Source organism: Leuresthes tenuis, unplaced genomic scaffold (assembly GCF_036924035.1).
Source record: "Leuresthes tenuis unplaced genomic scaffold, fLeuTen1.0.hap1 SCAF_11, whole genome shotgun sequence".
Lineage (NCBI taxonomy): Eukaryota > Metazoa > Chordata > Actinopteri > Atheriniformes > Atherinopsidae > Leuresthes > Leuresthes tenuis.
The window spans coordinates 7,490,226-7,507,709 of record NW_027325365.1 but is presented as its reverse complement, the minus strand read 5'-3'; the positions used below and the strand labels follow the sequence as shown (position 1 = coordinate 7,507,709).

General features: G+C 41.0%; 1 protein-coding gene across 5 annotated transcripts in view; it reads right to left on the bottom strand.

Moving 5' to 3' along the window:
* The window catches only part of LOC140317744 (teneurin-3), a 140,187-nt gene that overhangs the window by 21,395 nt on the left and 101,308 nt on the right, over positions 1 to 17,484 (bottom strand). For 3 of the 5 annotated variants that reach the window (XM_072395247.1, XM_072395249.1, XM_072395251.1), the window contains 6 exons: positions 14,488 to 14,607; positions 11,846 to 12,107; positions 10,832 to 11,099; positions 9,720 to 9,863; positions 2,115 to 2,364; positions 374 to 394 (listed from right to left, as the gene is read on the bottom strand). In XM_072395247.1, coding sequence (XP_072251348.1) covers positions 374 to 394; positions 2,115 to 2,364; positions 9,720 to 9,863; positions 10,832 to 11,099; positions 11,846 to 12,107; positions 14,488 to 14,607 — 1,065 coding nt within the window. The remainder of the gene's footprint in view (positions 1 to 373; positions 395 to 2,114; positions 2,365 to 9,719; positions 9,864 to 10,831; positions 11,100 to 11,845; positions 12,108 to 14,487; positions 14,608 to 17,484) is intronic. The other 2 variants (XM_072395248.1, XM_072395250.1) reach the window with 1 other exon arrangement.

Genomic DNA, 17,484 nt, shown 5'->3' with positions numbered 1-17,484 from the left:
TGTGAACCCCTCTGGATGAGAACATCTGCCAAACACCATCACTGGATATGTAATTGTAAGCTTCACAATGATACTGTTGACTGTTGGAGTGTATCCCATGTAGGCGTTTCTTTGTATTTCTGCATAATTTTTCAGATATGTGAAGGATCCCATTGCATGTTTTATACTTTGACAATAATCCAGATGCACTAATTGTAAATGCCTTTGCCCTTTCCTCTTGTTTAGATGTAATCAAGCTATCATTGATTTGATATAATTACACACAATGATTATTGCTGCAGAAGTGACTGTAAAAGGGAGAAGACACATATTTACAAAGACAATGATATGCAGAGAGGACATAATAAAGAATGGACTAAGATAATATACCTACCTGTGTCTAAAGTCTTTATTTCTATGACAGGATGCAGACGTAGCAGGAAAAGAAGAAAGAGAACAAAGAAAGTGAAACATCTTGAAGGGATACTTTAAGTTTGCATTTGTAAAGGCTTTCTTTTTCTCCATTTCTTTTGGCACTTGAATTACATACATTCTCAAGTAGTTGTGTTGCTAAACACCCTGTATTATTTGTGTTTCCTCTCACTGAAATCACAGAGTCAGCAAAACAAAATGATAAAAAAATCAAAATCAAACTAAAAGCCTTTTCTTCACAGAGTCTCTTGGATGCATACTCTGAAAGTCAAAGCCGCCCCCTTGAAGAAACAACCCCGCTAGCCCAGAAGGTCACATGCAATGACAGTTTGTTTGGCAGACAGCGTAGAGGTGGGATTACAGCAGCGTTACAACCCACAGAGAGGAAAACATGTCCTCCTGTGTTCTTCAAGCGCCTTCCTGTATTACCACTGCTATTCTCAATTTGACCACTCATATTGAAATATTGATTCTGCCACTTACTACAGTGACCACTGAGGCTAGAATATACAACACAGACCTAACGCTTGCAGCAGCCAAAAGAGCATCAGGGGATTCCATTCGTGCAAGCTGGGATGCCAGATATAAAGAGCTCTGCAACTGATGACACTATATTTTATGCAGAAAACTATCTCATTTTGATCATGCTAGTTTAAATCTGTGTTGCAAATTGCCCATCAACTGCAAAGATAAGTTCACCTTTTAATTTCAGACTAAATTCAATAAAGCTAACATAAGTTCTCAGTGTGGTGCTTCATGCTCGTCTCCTTGTAAACACAGTAAAAGAGTTGCTTCGAGTCATAAACCATTTCTTAAACTATTATTTATCTAGTGAAAGGTTGCCGAGCATGCATGCTATTTTACAGCAGCACCCTGCTTCTCATATGCGCTGCTACACACTTTCCAGAATGAGAACTGCAGTGGCAGATGCCCGTGCAGGTGCACTAACAGGTTTCTGGGGTGGGTGAGAATGTTTTCTCTACCAATGTAGATTTCCCCTGAACTACCACCCTTGCAATCCTAACTCATTAACTTACAAAAAACACCACTTGATGTTTAACTACCTGCCAACAGTGTGGTGACCCCCATCCTTTTAAAGCAGTTGCATGTGTTTGTCATGTATGTGTCTCATGGAGGATGATGGCCCAATGTACATTTAATCAACATCTGCCACTTTGAAATAAGCCAACTGGCCGAATCAGAGTCATTGCAGAGAGAAGCCAACTTGGCATGAGGGTGTAAATCATCCCAATTACACGCTGAAGACAGGATGTCTTTCCTAATTATGGAGATGGATAGGGAGAAGATTTCATATTTCTATGGGGAGGGGGAAGATGTGTGCAAATTAAAGTCTGAACACCATGCCATTTTAGTTTCCCCTCTTCTTCCGTGACTCAATATAGAAATGAGAAGCGGGAACTTTCCTCTGTTTTCATTTCTTGGGGTCAGCCAGAGTGTCTTTTTTTTCCCCTTGCTTTTATTGTCTTGTAATCCTTATTCAATCTGCAACATTTTTGACATTACAACATTACAAAAATGTCTATAAATAACTCCAAATATTGAAACTTAATTTCTGAAGTTGATTTAATTTTGAGGGGTGGGGGCTGAAAACAAACTGTGAAATGTCACTTTTTTTGTTCTTTAATTGCCAAGTTAGGTGTAACATTTCACTTAAAATAATCCCATTAAGGCTTTGCTCCTACCTGAGCTCCATGATACTTGTCACATTTCCAGATGGATAAATGCGGCGAATGAAGTTGAAATCTCCAACGTAGAGACTTCCATCGATACCCCATGCCAGAGCCACCGGTGCCAGCAGCTTGTTGCCTTGAGCCTGCCCGTTACAGCTGGGGCACGAGATGCTCCTGCGCCGCCCGTTCCCCATCACAGTGGAAATCACAGGTGGCTGGAGAGAGATGAACTGGTTCTCCCCATTACCTTTGTAGAGAATGCCTGAGGAACAAAACGGCAGTATTTGTTTTTGGAGGTGTGGAAACATGACTGAGCAGGTAACTGGGCTTGTTAAGACTTTATTTAAGCAGAGTATCTCAGGAAAGAGTGTCCATGGACATAGACTGATTAAAATATTACAGCAACATATGACCTATGAAAATCTATTGGCTGGCAGGTTAGTGGTTTGCACTGTTGCCTCACAGGAGGAAGGCACTTGATTCAAAGCTTGTGGCCCTTTTAACATGGAGTCTGCATGTTCCCCTTCTACCTGCGTGGCTTTTCCCTGGGCGTACCAGTTTTCTCCCAAAATCCAAAGAAATAGGTGTTATCTTTAGTGAGTGGCTGTCCGTCTCTCTGTATTAGCATTGAGATGGACTGGCCATCTGTCCTGGGTGTAACCCCACCACTCACCTAATGCCAGCCACCTGCGAACCTCATACAGAATAAAGAAAATATAGAAAATGAATGAGCATATTTGCATTTAGCTATAAATAGAATAAGGCATAGATTTTATGAAAATGATCGTTTAGAGTATTTTGCCTTTTTTCTGTATCTTTGATTCACTAATCACCTGATGTCTTCAGCTAAAAACATCAGAATTTGTCAGGGAGGCAAGAGAGTATTGAGAATATTTTCTTCATTTAGAACTGTGAACCCTTCGTCTGTCAGCCCATCGGTGAAAAAGTGGGAAATTCACTTCAGATCGGTTCTGTTTATGCTATCTTAAATAATGCTCGGATAATGATCTGTTTTAAATCGGGAGTGGAGTCAGCACACAAGCAACCCAGTGACCATCAATTTAACTGATATATCCCAACACAGCAGAGCTACAGCACCGTCCCACTGGATTCCTGCAAACCTTCCATAAATACAACGTACATTTTATGTAAAATTATGCTCTTTTAACTTGACAAGGAGCATGTTTTCCCCAAGTCACAGAGAGGCAGTACACATAAATACAGAGCTGTGCACGTCCCCTAATAATGGTCCATACGTTTCACAGAGGACTAACAGAATGTGGTGAGTCACAACAGATTAATATTTTAACAAGGAGCAGATATAACTGGCTTTTTAGGGGAGGGGTAAGGATATAGTGGGACTCTCTTCAAAGGGGGGAAAAACACACATCAAAGGAAAGAAGTGCATGCTGGGAGCACTTAATTATTCACATCCAGCAACTTGTGTGAATTCACTCTGCCTCTGTCCTAATTAGAGGATCTATGACACCACTGAATGGCCACATAATGCTGTTCTCCCACAGCACTGAGCCGTAAGCCATCACAGCCCTGGGTGCATGTGAAATCAAGCATGCAGACGTGTGGCTTCTCCCCTCTCTGATTAGTTCCTTTCATTGATTTAACTGATTGAAGGGCAAACTTAAATGGAGGCACAGTCTGGCGACACTCTTGACGGGACGATCTGACCAATCCGTCTTTTGTATTCGACAGCATTATACATGAGCCTCTAACAAAGACAAATAGGTCCAGGGCGAGGCTTTATGTGTGACGCCTGGAAATGTGCGACCTTGGGACTTTAATTGAACTGTGATACATTCCTTGGCTCACTGAAAGAAACACACAACGTGATGAAAACCCTCAGTGAACTGAAAGGTTGACACCCAACCCAGAAAAAAACCCAACAACAAAACAAAAAGAAAAGACAAAATAAGCTGAACCACTTTCTTAAAATTGTGATGTCTTTATGTAATAACTTCAAACTCCTTTCCTGGAAAGGCACGATGGTTTCTGATATTAAGGATGCAGTGGGCAGGACAAGGATCAGCTGCAGCACTACAGCCACCTAGCAGTTGGCTGACATTCAACTTAAAAAAAAATAAACAGAATGCTGAAGTCATTTTGGCAAGCTGCTCTGGTGCTCTCCATTTACACTTCCATCACAGTTTACTGTACACACAAGTCTTACCATAGGCTATTAGACAGTGTAACTGAATAGATTAAATACACTTATCAATCATTCCCTACCCCCCACCATCACTCCTGCACTTACTATTGACACTCTACTCTTTCACTCTTGATTTTCCTCACACACACAATGTCTTCCACCAGCTTAAAGTGAGTGAGCAGATTAAGGTTCAGCTTTCTTCCCTCAAGGACACTTGGCCATGACACATTACTGCTGATGATTGTTGCAAGAATCAAGCTAGTGATGTCTCAGCTGGAGAGCTCAACTGATGGGAATTTAGTTTCTGACTATCCAGCCCTCCAGGCTGCAGAGAGGGACTCCGACAGCGTCTCCACAAAAATGGCTTTGGAGTCCACAAACATGTATTCATAAATATTTTGCACTCAAAGTTCTTTGAGTCTGGATGGAAACTCAAAACTGTGATATTTCCTCAAAGTAAGCCACCTACAGGAAAGCAGTTTCACACATTTCTGTTTGTCTGCACAGACTGAAACTCCCCTGGCAGATTTTGCAGAGGAGAGGTCTAAATCCAAGCATGGCAGCAGAATGGATCCGTCGTTAGGGAAGCGTCTGCTCATTCATTATCAAATTAATGTGTGGAGATTGGATTCAAATGTGGACAGAAGACGTTGAAAGACAGAAATCGCTACTTGATGAGCATAGTGCTAAAGACAGAGAATCTGTTGTCTCTTTTCTATCAAACCAACATAAAACCTTCGCTCATGTAACTGCATTCATCACATTAATGAATACTCAGGCAGTTAGACACATAGTAATACAAAACTTCTCAAATAATAACAGAAAACCATTGAAAACAATCCAAAATATAAAGTTCTATAAATAATAATAGCGAATAAGGCAATGTGGAGCCCCGAAGGCCATTTTCTGGTATAGAAAATAAGGTTGAAAATGGAAAACTAGAAGAAGTCATTACATGAATATTTGAGCAAGGAGCAAAATGTCATCTTCACAAACTCTGGCTGCTGCCTGTAAATATGAATGATAATTCCTCGCTGTGCTACCCCAAACTGAATTGATTCCTTCCTCAGAGACATTACAGAAGGTAATAATTTGTTTGATAAAAGGCTAATTTGAATCATGGAGTAGGAAATAAAAAAAAATCTTTCATGTCGACATCACAGCTTCAGAGATGATTAATGGTGGAAATGCAAGGCCGAGCCTCTGTATGTGATAAAAAAAACTGGAGCGCCCTGAGCAATGTCACCTTGGTGACACATGGCGAGTACAGAGATTGGTAGGGGACGAGTGGGAGTGTGTCTTAATTGCACCCTGTCCTTCTTTGTTCTCCTTTGCACTGTGTCTTTCTTCAAGATACCACCCAGGGTTCTACTGATCCTGATTGAGGCTAAAAACAGGCAGGAGACTTCTCAGTGCTTAAAATGCAGCTTGTGTGCGAGCTGTACAGTACTTGTACTAAGAGATACCACCTTGCTGAACCCTGGCTATGTCCAGTAAGTATCAGCTATGTTACCCGAGATAGAGACAAGCTGCAGATTGAGGAAAGGCATATCCACTTGTAACGGAGAAACGAGGGGCAGGAGGACATGACTACAGCACAGACACCAGCAATTTGCCTTATCTGCTTTGACAGGCTCTGGAGTGGAGGCAGAGCGAGGGAGAGGGCTTTTGCTTGGGTCTTATACCGCAAACGATGAGAGAAAAAGTCCTCAGATGTTTCAAGCGGTGCCAAAATGAAGCAGGAATCCCAACAAAGAGCGATAGCAAATGTTTGGAGATAAACTGCTGTGCAGCTGCAGAGGACCACCGCTTGCTAACATGTCGGGCTAAGACATTAGTCAAGGTTTACAGCATTAAAGAATCAATACTTGAGCAGCAATGAAGGCAAACAGTGATATTTGAATTCATCTTCTTGCCAACCGAGGATATCGAACTGCATTCCTCGCCCAAAAACCCACATGCGTCATAAATCTCGAATGTCAAAAAGTGGCTGAATGCAAGTCTGAATAATTCAGCTTGGATGGAAAAAATGCAAAGGAATAAAAGTAGGTGTCTACTCACAACTTCTGAAATAAAAATTATTGTGTGACAGGGAAAATAACTACCATCACAGATCGGATTCTGATTCTTTATGATTCCTATCAAAAATTGCAGATAGGGTTGTGAACTCTGTGTAAACTGGCTCGCCAAAGTCTCTGATATATGGACTTATATGATATAAGTCTCTGTTTATGCCTTAAGCGAACAGGGCTGCAGCATGAAAGCATTTTGGCAGAGATTAAGCTTCTGTCTGTAAAATAAAATGGAAAAATCACCAGTTTGCTCAACTGTTTTTGTTCCTTTTAAATTTAGCCAGGCTGTGCCTTTTTTTTGGAACAGGACAAGTGTGAGGAGAGAGAAAAAAACACACAAGCCTTGGGGAGGCTGCAGCATTTACTGCATGAGAAAAACTCTACACCATCTGGTTCTCGTTTTATTTCTGTCATCGCTGTTTTCGTGTCGACAACAATCCTGTGCATGATCATTTTTAATGCGCAACCCCATTTGGGGTTTCTTATAAATTCAGGAACAGTACATCTCAATCTCATAAAGGATGCACCATCCATTAGCATATCACACATGCCGCACCTATCTGTATATCACAAATGCATCTCACAACAACCCCAACTGTGATGCTGCCACGGTGAAGGTTTTGGAGATGGGTGTGCTTTACTTTGAGACAGGTGGGATGAAACGCGAAGACACCAGCAGCAACACAGCTACAGGCGTATTTCAGTGTTCTTTTACTCACTTCACAAACTTCAGGTTCTGAATGGCTTGACAGATTGGGTTTGGAGTTCCTAAGTCTGTTCTTTTTTAATGCTCAACAAAGACACAGGACAAAGTAGTATCAAGGTTTGAACAAAGTGAAAAATATTCTCTGACATATTTTTCACACCCATATCTGATAGGAAAAAAAGTCAGTTTGTGTATTCTCTGAAATGTCACGCATGCAGAATACATGAATGATATTGCTGTGAGAATTGTGTGATGAATAGCAGTGCCTCTGCCCATTGTGGGTGTGCATGCAATATGCTATAAAAGACTATTCAAGAAGCAGATAGAACCGAGTTCAAGCTGCACAAACATTCCTCAGCACACACAGCTTCTCTGGTAGCCGGAATATCTCCTAACAAAATGATCTCAGTGGTTTTCTAAAACTTTTATGGATCGGTCCAAAAAGAAAGAAGCTGATTTCTAGTTTTATGTCAAGCGGCTTGCAGGGGCTTTATTAAGGAGGCTCTACAACTCATTTGAACCTCTTTATGAATGTAACTTTACATGAGGGCTTTGGGGATACCACACAGAAACCCTCAGAACTGTTACTGTCAAGCTTATGCTGCCTCGGTTGTCTTTTACAAATTTAGTAAATGCAGTTGGCGATGGTAATTCACTATCAACACCATGGACATACATGCAATGGGTTGTTGATTCTAACACTCAACCAACTCTCATTAGCAACCATCTCTTCACAGCGACGAAGACATACTATTTGAAAATGACAGGTTGTGCTACGCAGGCATCAAGCTTTTTGCAGATCCCGCAGCTTCAGGCATTGTGCTTGATTTTAAAGTGATTCATTAATAGCAATCTACTGACATTGGCATTCAACATGTGCCAGCCTCATGATGGTGCACATAAAAGTGTTGATTGCTCTTGAAGAACAAACCACTGCTGAATAAAACCTGAAAACAGCTAAATTTATGTTTTTCTTCATTGGACGAATTGACATAATCACCAATCAATTCTATAAAATGAGAGTGAATCAGAAAATTACTTTGAGTTTATGATATGTAAAAAGCTAATGTAGCTGTACAATGTAACTCTGCAGGGTCTACGTTATAAATGATGTTTTATAAAGATTATCAACCCAGATACTTCCATCCTCCCACCTAATGAGAACATGAGACAACAGATCCAATATTTTACTTAATAGAGAAGACACCTTTTCTTGTTTTCTGTGAGTTGCTCTTTTGTTTTGTTCTTATTGTTGCTTTGTTTGATATTTTGGGGTTTTCTGTTTTGGCCTTTTGTTGTGTAAAATATTCTCTGAAATTTCATCGTGTTCTGTGAGTTCTGTTCTGGTGTTTTGTTTCATGTCATTGCGTTTTTGTTGTTTATCTAATGCTGTTGTCTTTTGGGGCCGGTGCCACCCTGGAGTTCATTAATGCATAGAAACATGATGTGCTGCCCTTAAACTGACCTTCACTTTGTAAACTCACATCCCTGAACCCGATACATGCCCATCTCGAAACATAAAACTGGGAAGAAAATAAACAGATCAATAAAAGCAAACATTAACCATACCAGGGTGTCCCATAGACTCTGACTTCTGTCAGAATCCAACAACAAGCAGGCGAACTCTACAAGTTTCTGAGGTGTATTTGTTGTTCAGGCTCTCTATCAAACTGTGGTGGCTGTCAGCGAAGCAGAAGGGATTCTAAATGTATTTTTCTGAGCTTTTTCTTCTGAGTGATTCTTTCTTGTTTTGTAATGATTTCATGAAATTATTATTTTTTTAAAATGAATAAAATAAAGTAAAACAGAAAATGTATTTAAATGCAAAACAAACATGAATGATTTACAGCTTGTCTAAAAAAAAACTAAAAAAAAATCTATCATCATCACTAACTCCAATCTGACTTGGGACCAACCTCAACTATTTTCAGAAAGGTGCACAAAGTGTGTTGCACAACTGGAACGACGATTGTGTGCTGTAGAGGGTTTAATGTCACAATGGCGGTCTGGCAAACTGACAATGCACACCAGCCTGAAGCCCTGAGGCATACTTCTTAGAACTGCAGCCATATTGCTGCTTCTACAGCAGCAACACACTTAAACAGTGTGCTGACTGGATTCCTCAGGTTATCAAGTGTGACCTCATGGTGCTGTAACCCAGCAGTGACTCTGCTGTATTTATATTTGATGGTTTCATTATGTGTGTCTCACTTTCTTCTGTCTCTGCACCAGATCGACAAAGACAAATTCATGTCCATTTATTGAACTTGCTGAATACAGCAAATCTGATCGATGACTGAGGGAGAAATTAATTACATTTATTGAACTGATGCAAGAATTTAACATGATGCCTGTTCATCAGTAACGTGAGCCTTCACTGGCAGCAAAAGGCAGTCTTCTTCCTAAAATAGCTGAGTGGTGTAGAATCACAGCGAGCCTCGCACCCTGGCGACTTACTCACTGATTTATTCAGTCATTACTGTGAATGATCGGCCCTTCAAAACTCTCCTCTATTATCTGCAGATGGGATGACGAACCATATTTCATTCTGATTCAAGCTTTTATAGCGGTAATTCAGGGTAAAGACCACCTGCTTGTAACCCAAAGAGGCCAACTAACTATGTACCACAGCGGCACACGTACACACACGAGCGGTAAAGCTGAACCTCTCTCACCGTTTTGGATGTCCAGTATGTGGTGTTTGTCTAACATCCACCCTCCCATGTTGGAGGCATCCAGTTCGTAGCCTTGTAACACTGCCGTCCTCTTCTCCCAGAGCACGATATCAAGGCAAGACTCGTATTCATATCCCACTGACACTGGAAATAATGACAGTAGATACCTATGGTGAGCAAGGCTGCAACCTTTTAACTTGACACTTATAGCAGCAGTGAGGCTTGTAGCTTGGAAGACATTCAGCACACATTGCGGATGTTGTCTGTGTGTGTTGATACCAGGAGCTCTATGTAATTCTCCCCAGCTGGGGTGATTTCAGAAGACCTGTGGGGTTTTTGTGTCTCACCTGCACTGTTTGGATTTTTATGTTCTGCGCTCTCATTTGTCTGTTTTATGTCGTGTAAATGCAAATACACTTCAACGGAAAAACGCATGTAAAGTAGAGTGAATAATTTAAACAATAAAGTCTTAGATGGAGCCCATTAAAGTAAATATCATAAACGCTGCGATAAGCTTACAGCCATAAGCCATAAATGAATCTTGTTGATTGAGCTCCAGTGCTCATCCCTCTTAAGAAAATCCCTCAGTTCATTTGAGACTTTGACAAATTTACCAGCAAACTATTATGACGCAAATGTGTTTCAGCATGTAATTCTATACAACAAGCCAATATGAGCATGCAGTATAAAGCCTAAAAGGATGCATTAATTATCATTAAAAAAATCTGTTATGTATAATGGTTCATTTTATGTAAAAAATAAGTACATTTTGCAACTATTGACTCCTTGCAGATTTTTTTTCAGGCCATTTCCTTATAGGCAATACTTGCACATCTGCTGAAATATCACACATGCAAAACAAAGAAGTCAGCAAAAAAAAGCAACGGCCTTCAAAAAAGCCCTACTGGGGGATTTACAGATTTCACACCACCTGCTATACATCTTTATTGCTCTTGGTAACAAAAGCAGTCCCCAGCTAAATAATCTCCAATTTTAAAATAAGCAAAATCAGTCTCTAAGAGTTCAGCTGGGGTTCAGTGCCTGAAAGCATCTGACAGTGATCCTGTGCTTGCACAACATCATCAGTGGGCAGCTTCGCCACGGGAACTCACCCACAGCCTCTGCCAGGCCAAACACCTTCTGATTGTAGGCGTCTGTTTTATCCCAGATGAAGGTGTAGGAGAGGTCGGGGAAGGCGGGGAAAGACTTCTGGAACTGGCGGCCCATAACGGCAACCATCAGGTGCACTTTCATCAGGCCAAAAGGGAGACGATCTTGGGTCAGGACCACCTTGAGAATGGGCTTGTAGCCAGCTGCCCTGGAGCTCAGGTAGACCAGGTTGAGGTCGCTGCCTGGTATGGCCACTTGCTCATGAAGTACCTATGAATTTAATTAGCAGTCAGACTAGAGCCAAAACCACAGTGTGAAGTTTACACATGAAAAACCCAGTTGAAAAGAGCAACGGGAGTGTGTCTATACTTTGAGAATGACTAATTAGAGCATATAAAGTTCCTGTGCAGCACCACAGAGCTGCTTATGCAAACTGATCTTGCCCCACAGGCAGCAAATAGAGTCTTCATTATTAGTGAGAAAAACACTTAAATACCACAACACTAATAACTGACAGTTCTTTCTGTCTTTTTTAAGGATCCGCAGTTTCCACCTGAAAATCTTATTATGCTTAAACACACCCAAGCATAAATGAAACTCATGATAATTTTTGTTCTGTCTGGTTAAACAGCAAAGGCTGCAAAGACATTTTGCAGCGAGGGATTTTCATTTCTGATTTGACTTAAATGGCTGCAAACCGAGGTGTGTAACCTCCATGCAATGTGCCTTGAAAATGTATTTATCTGCGGTGACAGAATTTATGGCTTAGTATTTCGGGGGATGCCTCAATTCAGTAAAAGCCTAAAGGCAGGGCTGAAAGGCTAATCAGACTCTGTATAAAATAAGAAAGAAAAAACACAGTGAAATGAGAATAATATAATAATGCTGCCTGTTCAGTTGGGTTCAAACAGGGGTCAAATTATTGCACACAATCAGATATGTGCTGAATTTTGGAATTGGCAATAAAAACCCTGTAACGTGACACCTCCGAGTCACCACTTGGACAACAGTCTGACCTGGGTCTCGGGGATGATTGGACTGTCCTCTGGGGAGGTCTTGTACAAAGTGGAGAGGGGCGTGGCCAGGATGAGAGGGTTGGGCCTGACCAGGCCAGTCAGGTAACAGCTTGGGATGTCATTCTCTTCTCGCTTCATCACCACTGTGTCCATCACATGGAAAACGTTCCAGGGCAGCCACACTGTGCGGTACAATGTGGGAAACGGGGAGCGCTCGTAACTCAGCGTCAAAGAGGCACCGCCGTTGGCCAAGAGGTCAAACCTTGACACAACACAAGTATTGTAAGACACCATTAATTTCATAAACTTTACTAGCAACAAATTATAAGGTTAAGAAGTATCTGGAAAACCCTCCATTACAAGTTGAAACTTATCTTCACAGTCTTGGCCATGATTTCTACTGGTTTACATACTCACCAAATTAATAGTAGCATTTGGGAAACTGAGAGTTGGGAAAAATAGTCTAACAAGTTGTTAAAGAGTCCGTTGTTTCACTGCATCATTAAAATAACTTTATGTGTAGAGTAAGCCGTGGGGTAATATGCTTAAAATATTAAAGGGAAACCAGGAGGTTGAACAGCCCTCTTTTTATTTGCCCCATTCCTAGAAGTCATAATCATCACCCGTGGGTTTTTAGTAGATTTGATGGAGAATTTAGTTCCTTTAATTCAGTTCAAGTGCCAATTAGTAATATAAAAATGATAGCTTTTTTTACAGGGACACCAGATTAATGTAAAAAATTATGAGATAATTAATGGAACAGTAACAAAATTAAAAGATCACAACACACACAAATGTGTTTTCAGGAGTCATGAGTCAATACGTGATGTTTGGGAAGATACTGCACCATCTGAATGTTTACTGAAATTAAACCATGTAAAAAGCTCATAGGGAAACCCACTCATTTTGTGGAGGTGTTAATAACTCACAGAGAGCTGAAATGTGACTCCAATTACACACTGTTTTTGTTGAGACATCGAAAGTCAAACAGATTGGAAACCAGAGGTCTGATCTTTAACAGTGTTTTAAAAGCTGATTCCAGTATCCACTGTGTAAAATCTAAATATGCCAGATAAATGTACCACCTCATCTTAAATGTGGTGGCATAGAAGTATAAAGTAGCAAAAAATAATTCTACTCAATGAAAATGGCAGTCAAGGGAAGAGTTTGTGAAGTAAGTGAATGTACTTGGTTACTTTCCTCTACTGATTCTATTAGGCATAAGATTGATGGTCAAATCTCAGACTGATGTATTCTTAGAAGTGTATTCATTTCAGGACCACTAAAGCAGGGAAAACTTTTCTATATCCAGTGAGTTTTATCTATTCAGCTTCCATATATTATCATCATTCGCTGAATCTAATTTTTGACTTTGGTCAGCCAGGCATGATGCTGGAAGACACTTTATGGCTGGATTTGGTTTGCAGTGGTGAGTCCTGGGAGTTTCCTCTGGTGGACTAGTTTTAATTAGTACGACATTACTAAGGAAAAAAAAGTTACTGGTTTGGAAATGAAGGGCGAGTCTTTGAAGTGCTGCTCTATATATTCTGTGAGCTCCACCACCCAGGGGGTAAAGCATCTGTGTGGTGACATTGCATGCATTCTCATGCAGAAAGACGCACACACAGATCGGAATGCGTATGCACGCCTCTCGTGCACGCAAACACACCCAGAATGACACGCACGCACGCACGCACGCACGCACGCACGCACGCACGCACGCACGCACGCACGCACGCACGCACGCCAACGGACAAGCTGTGCAGCTGACCTAAAACAGCTTCCTACTCAAGCTCTCTCCACTTTTGGGCAGTGGGGAGCTCACAGCTGCAAGAGGCCAGGCTTTGATGCTGCCCCCCCTCCCTTCTTAACACACTGAGCGGATCTGTTGGCTAACCAAGTGTGATTATCCCCTACCATTTATCACGCTTCTTGTCAGAAGAGTTACAGGGCGGAATATCTGAAGAAATCAGCTAATCCTGAGCTATATGGGGACCAAAGGATTTTGATTCATAACAACAGCTGTACAATTTGCTGCCACTCAAAAAGCCTTTTTTTCCCCAAAACTGGCAACAGACGAACATGGCCTTTATCTGTTGAATTTGAATGTCGGCCTAACTGTCCACAATATGAAGCTCCAACTTGAGGTGAAAAGCCCTTTAAGATATGTGACATACGATTGTCTTGTATGTGTTTGCACTCCAATTATTAAGGACCTATCTGTGGTAATAGCAGTAGAAGGTCAGACAGTAATCCCATGTTTTACTTCTCCGCAGGCAGATTGATTCTACCCTTGCTGATTCAATGCATTTTAAACAGCTTGGTTCAAAATGGCCACCACCACTGTGGCATTTGCATGAGGAATTGTTCTAGGGCACAATGTGTTGCTGTTTCGATTTCTTTTGAGCAGTTTTTGGACAAAAGCCATGACAATTCCCCCACTGTTGGACAGCTTTTTCTCAGCTTTTCCACTCTTGTCAGGGCAGCAGAGTAGACCATAAATACATAGTTTTTAAGGGCATGGGTTGAATCTCAGGACAAAGCTGCCAGTGACAGACTGTGTTTATATATGCAAACTGTTCACTGTTTACTACTCCATGCTGCACCTTTTGATATACGTGTGTGCACAGGGAACTCCTTACATGCCATCTTGCCGTGTGATGGTGTAGCCATACTGTGGGTAGTGCAGGAAAGACACGTTGACTCCAATCAGCGGCGTGCCGTCTCCCGTTAGTGCCTGACCCCGGATGACTGATGCCAGGCTGTGTATGCAAACAAACAGAGAAAGAGCTAAGTAAACACACGGTGCCAGTCGGCGTCAACAAGCGGCTACTGCATCAGCACTGCTAACAACTGTCATGCCTTGAACAGCGGCAGGAGCAGAGAGGTATGATTTACTAACCATTAGGAACACAGACATGTCAGGGGTTGTTACTCATGAAAATGTCGTCTCACAAAACTGCTTTCTATGGGCGTTTACTGCTTTTTAAAAACCAACAATTCAAACAGATGAAGGGTTCTAATAATATTTTTGCAGCATCTTGCACCTGTATTGCAGCATTTAAAGTCCAAGAAGACAAAGAAATGTATGCTCACTTTCCCTTAGAGAAACCCTTTTTTGGCATTGTGTGGTAATAACGTGACAAAATGCAACATACAATATGTAAAGCTCCTAAAGCGATTCAATTTTCAAGGCCATAACAGAAAATAAAGGTATAAAGAGAACATACATTATTATGTACGTATACATATTCATAATTCAGTTTTGCTGATCTACTAGAACAGTATTAAGCAGCACTGAAAAAAAAATCAAATGTATTTCTTTCCAAAATTATGAATTTCTAGCCCCCGTCTCTTTAAGATCCCCTCCAAAAAAGTCCTGTCTGCTCTGATTGGCTTGCTGACTCAACAAAAAGAATTGCTAATAAAACAGATGCTCATTATTTGATTACAATGTGCCAAAAAAAAAAAACACTAGACAGGTCTTATGCAAGCGTGCATGGTTGTTTGTCTCATTTGTCTCTGTGTGGCCCTGTGATGGACTGGCGACCTGTCCAGGGTGTACCCCGCCTTTCGCCCGATGACTGCTGGTATAGGCTCCAGCCCCCCCGCCACCCGACCGACGGATTGACGGTATAGAAAATGGAAGGAAGGTCTTATGCAAATATAATTCAGGCTGATGTCATTAAGTAAAAGAAACAAAGTGTGGACGACAAAGGATGGGTTTCAGGCAGCTGAGTCTTATGTGGAAGAGAAAAACTGTCTTTGATATGCACTTTTGGCTTTATAACTCTGTAAAAATGTTTACACAACACCCTAAGGTAAGGCAAAAAAAAACAAACAACAAAAAACATATTGGCTCTTTTAAGGATAAACACTTTTATCTACCAAACAAGATTCAGAGTTGCATTTTTGGTCTGCTAAGTAAAGTCAGTTTATTTAATGAAGTGTACAATACACCCAGCAGTGAGGCTGTTAAGTGAGATAAATGAGTTAAATATTCAGAGTATTGTTATCACTCTGACCCTGCTGAATTAAAAATTATCCCTGAATTAGATCTCAAGTGGATGTGATCCACTCAAAATTATTCTGGCAAATTTTTTTTTGCTTCTAAAAAGACATTTTGTGCTTACAAGCTTGATAAATGTCTATGGTATTACTTTTGATGAAAGATAATATATCAACAAGAATAGTACTAGAACAAGCTCTTCAATTCTTTTACAGATATCCTCTTGATGCTAGAAGCTGAAAAACTCAGTGGCTGATATGTCAAGAGGCACTTTATAGCAATTCTGAACAACAAAATGCAATGCTGGAGGCAAACTGTCACAAAGAAAAAAATTATAAGGCTTTGAAAAAGGAAAAAGCAGGGCTTAAGTACAGAAAAGGACCGCCAAAGAGGTCTACCAAAGTGGAGTCATGAGAAGGGTAGGTGTGAAGAAAAAAACATAGTTTACACTCATACAACGCAAAATGTTCAGCTGTGAGAAGTCAAAATGAAAAGGTTTCTGTTGGGGGAAAAAAAATAGAGATAAAGTAGAGATTTTCTGAACAAATATCCTCTTTTTCTAAAAGTATTTTTACAAACATTCACGCCTGGTGGCTGCCTTGTATGGCACACCTCCTACTGCTGGCCAAAAAGTAATGCCACTTGAGTAGACAGGGGGGTTAAATGCTTCACTTCAGGACACCTCTGTGGTAGTTAGCGTAGCATATGGGAGTGCATTACTCATACACTATTCCCACTCACATTTGCCCTGCTGGTAAATGGATTTACTTCTGGTCAAAAGGTTCTTCACCTTCAGCATCTCCTAGCCTGCTTTTCACCTAAAAAAACAGTATTTTCTTTGGCGTTTTTGCTTTATAAATCACAGAAACAGAAGATTCATACATGATTTAGGACCCTGCTATCCTCAACCATTATTCAACATGACTGCAGGGCCTTCAGGTAGAACTTGTCTAACACTGATTCTCATTCCTAAATTCATAGGTGTGAAGTAATTTGTTAAGTCAGTCCTTTGTATGAAGGTAAGAGCGGAAGACAGTACTATATTTCTCCATCAACATTTTCTCATTTCCCACTTCTGAACCACAGAGCCAAATTTTAAAAGTATTCCCTTTGCATTTGTCACTCGTGGGCAAAAAATGTTCCATTTGCCACTTTATCTCCGGGTCATTACATATATGAGACAGGGATGATCAACAGCTCGGGCCTCTCCCTTATTTCCCTGCCGCTCTGTGCCTGGCACAACCATCTTCCATCGTTTATTTACTGGCTCAAAGAACAAGGCCACTTAAGAGCTCCAGCGAAGGCTCACTCTTTCTTCCCTGTGTCTCTATTAATCTTTTGAGAGGCAGACAGATGATACAAGAACTGAACCCCCAACAAACCCAGTGTAACAACACCTGCTGAAACTCCAGAAATGAATCATATAATACACACATTCTTATCCGTCATTGTCCCACACTGGCTGCAGAAAACCGCCATCTGAAAACCCAGTGGGGGACTTGTGTGGGGACATGTGATACAGCTGGGGAACTATTGTGGGGGAGAAGGTTTGGAGGGGGGGGTGCCACTACATAGAAAACACATGTTTTATTCTCTGTGCTATGCAAGGGACAAGTTTACTGCCGAGTTC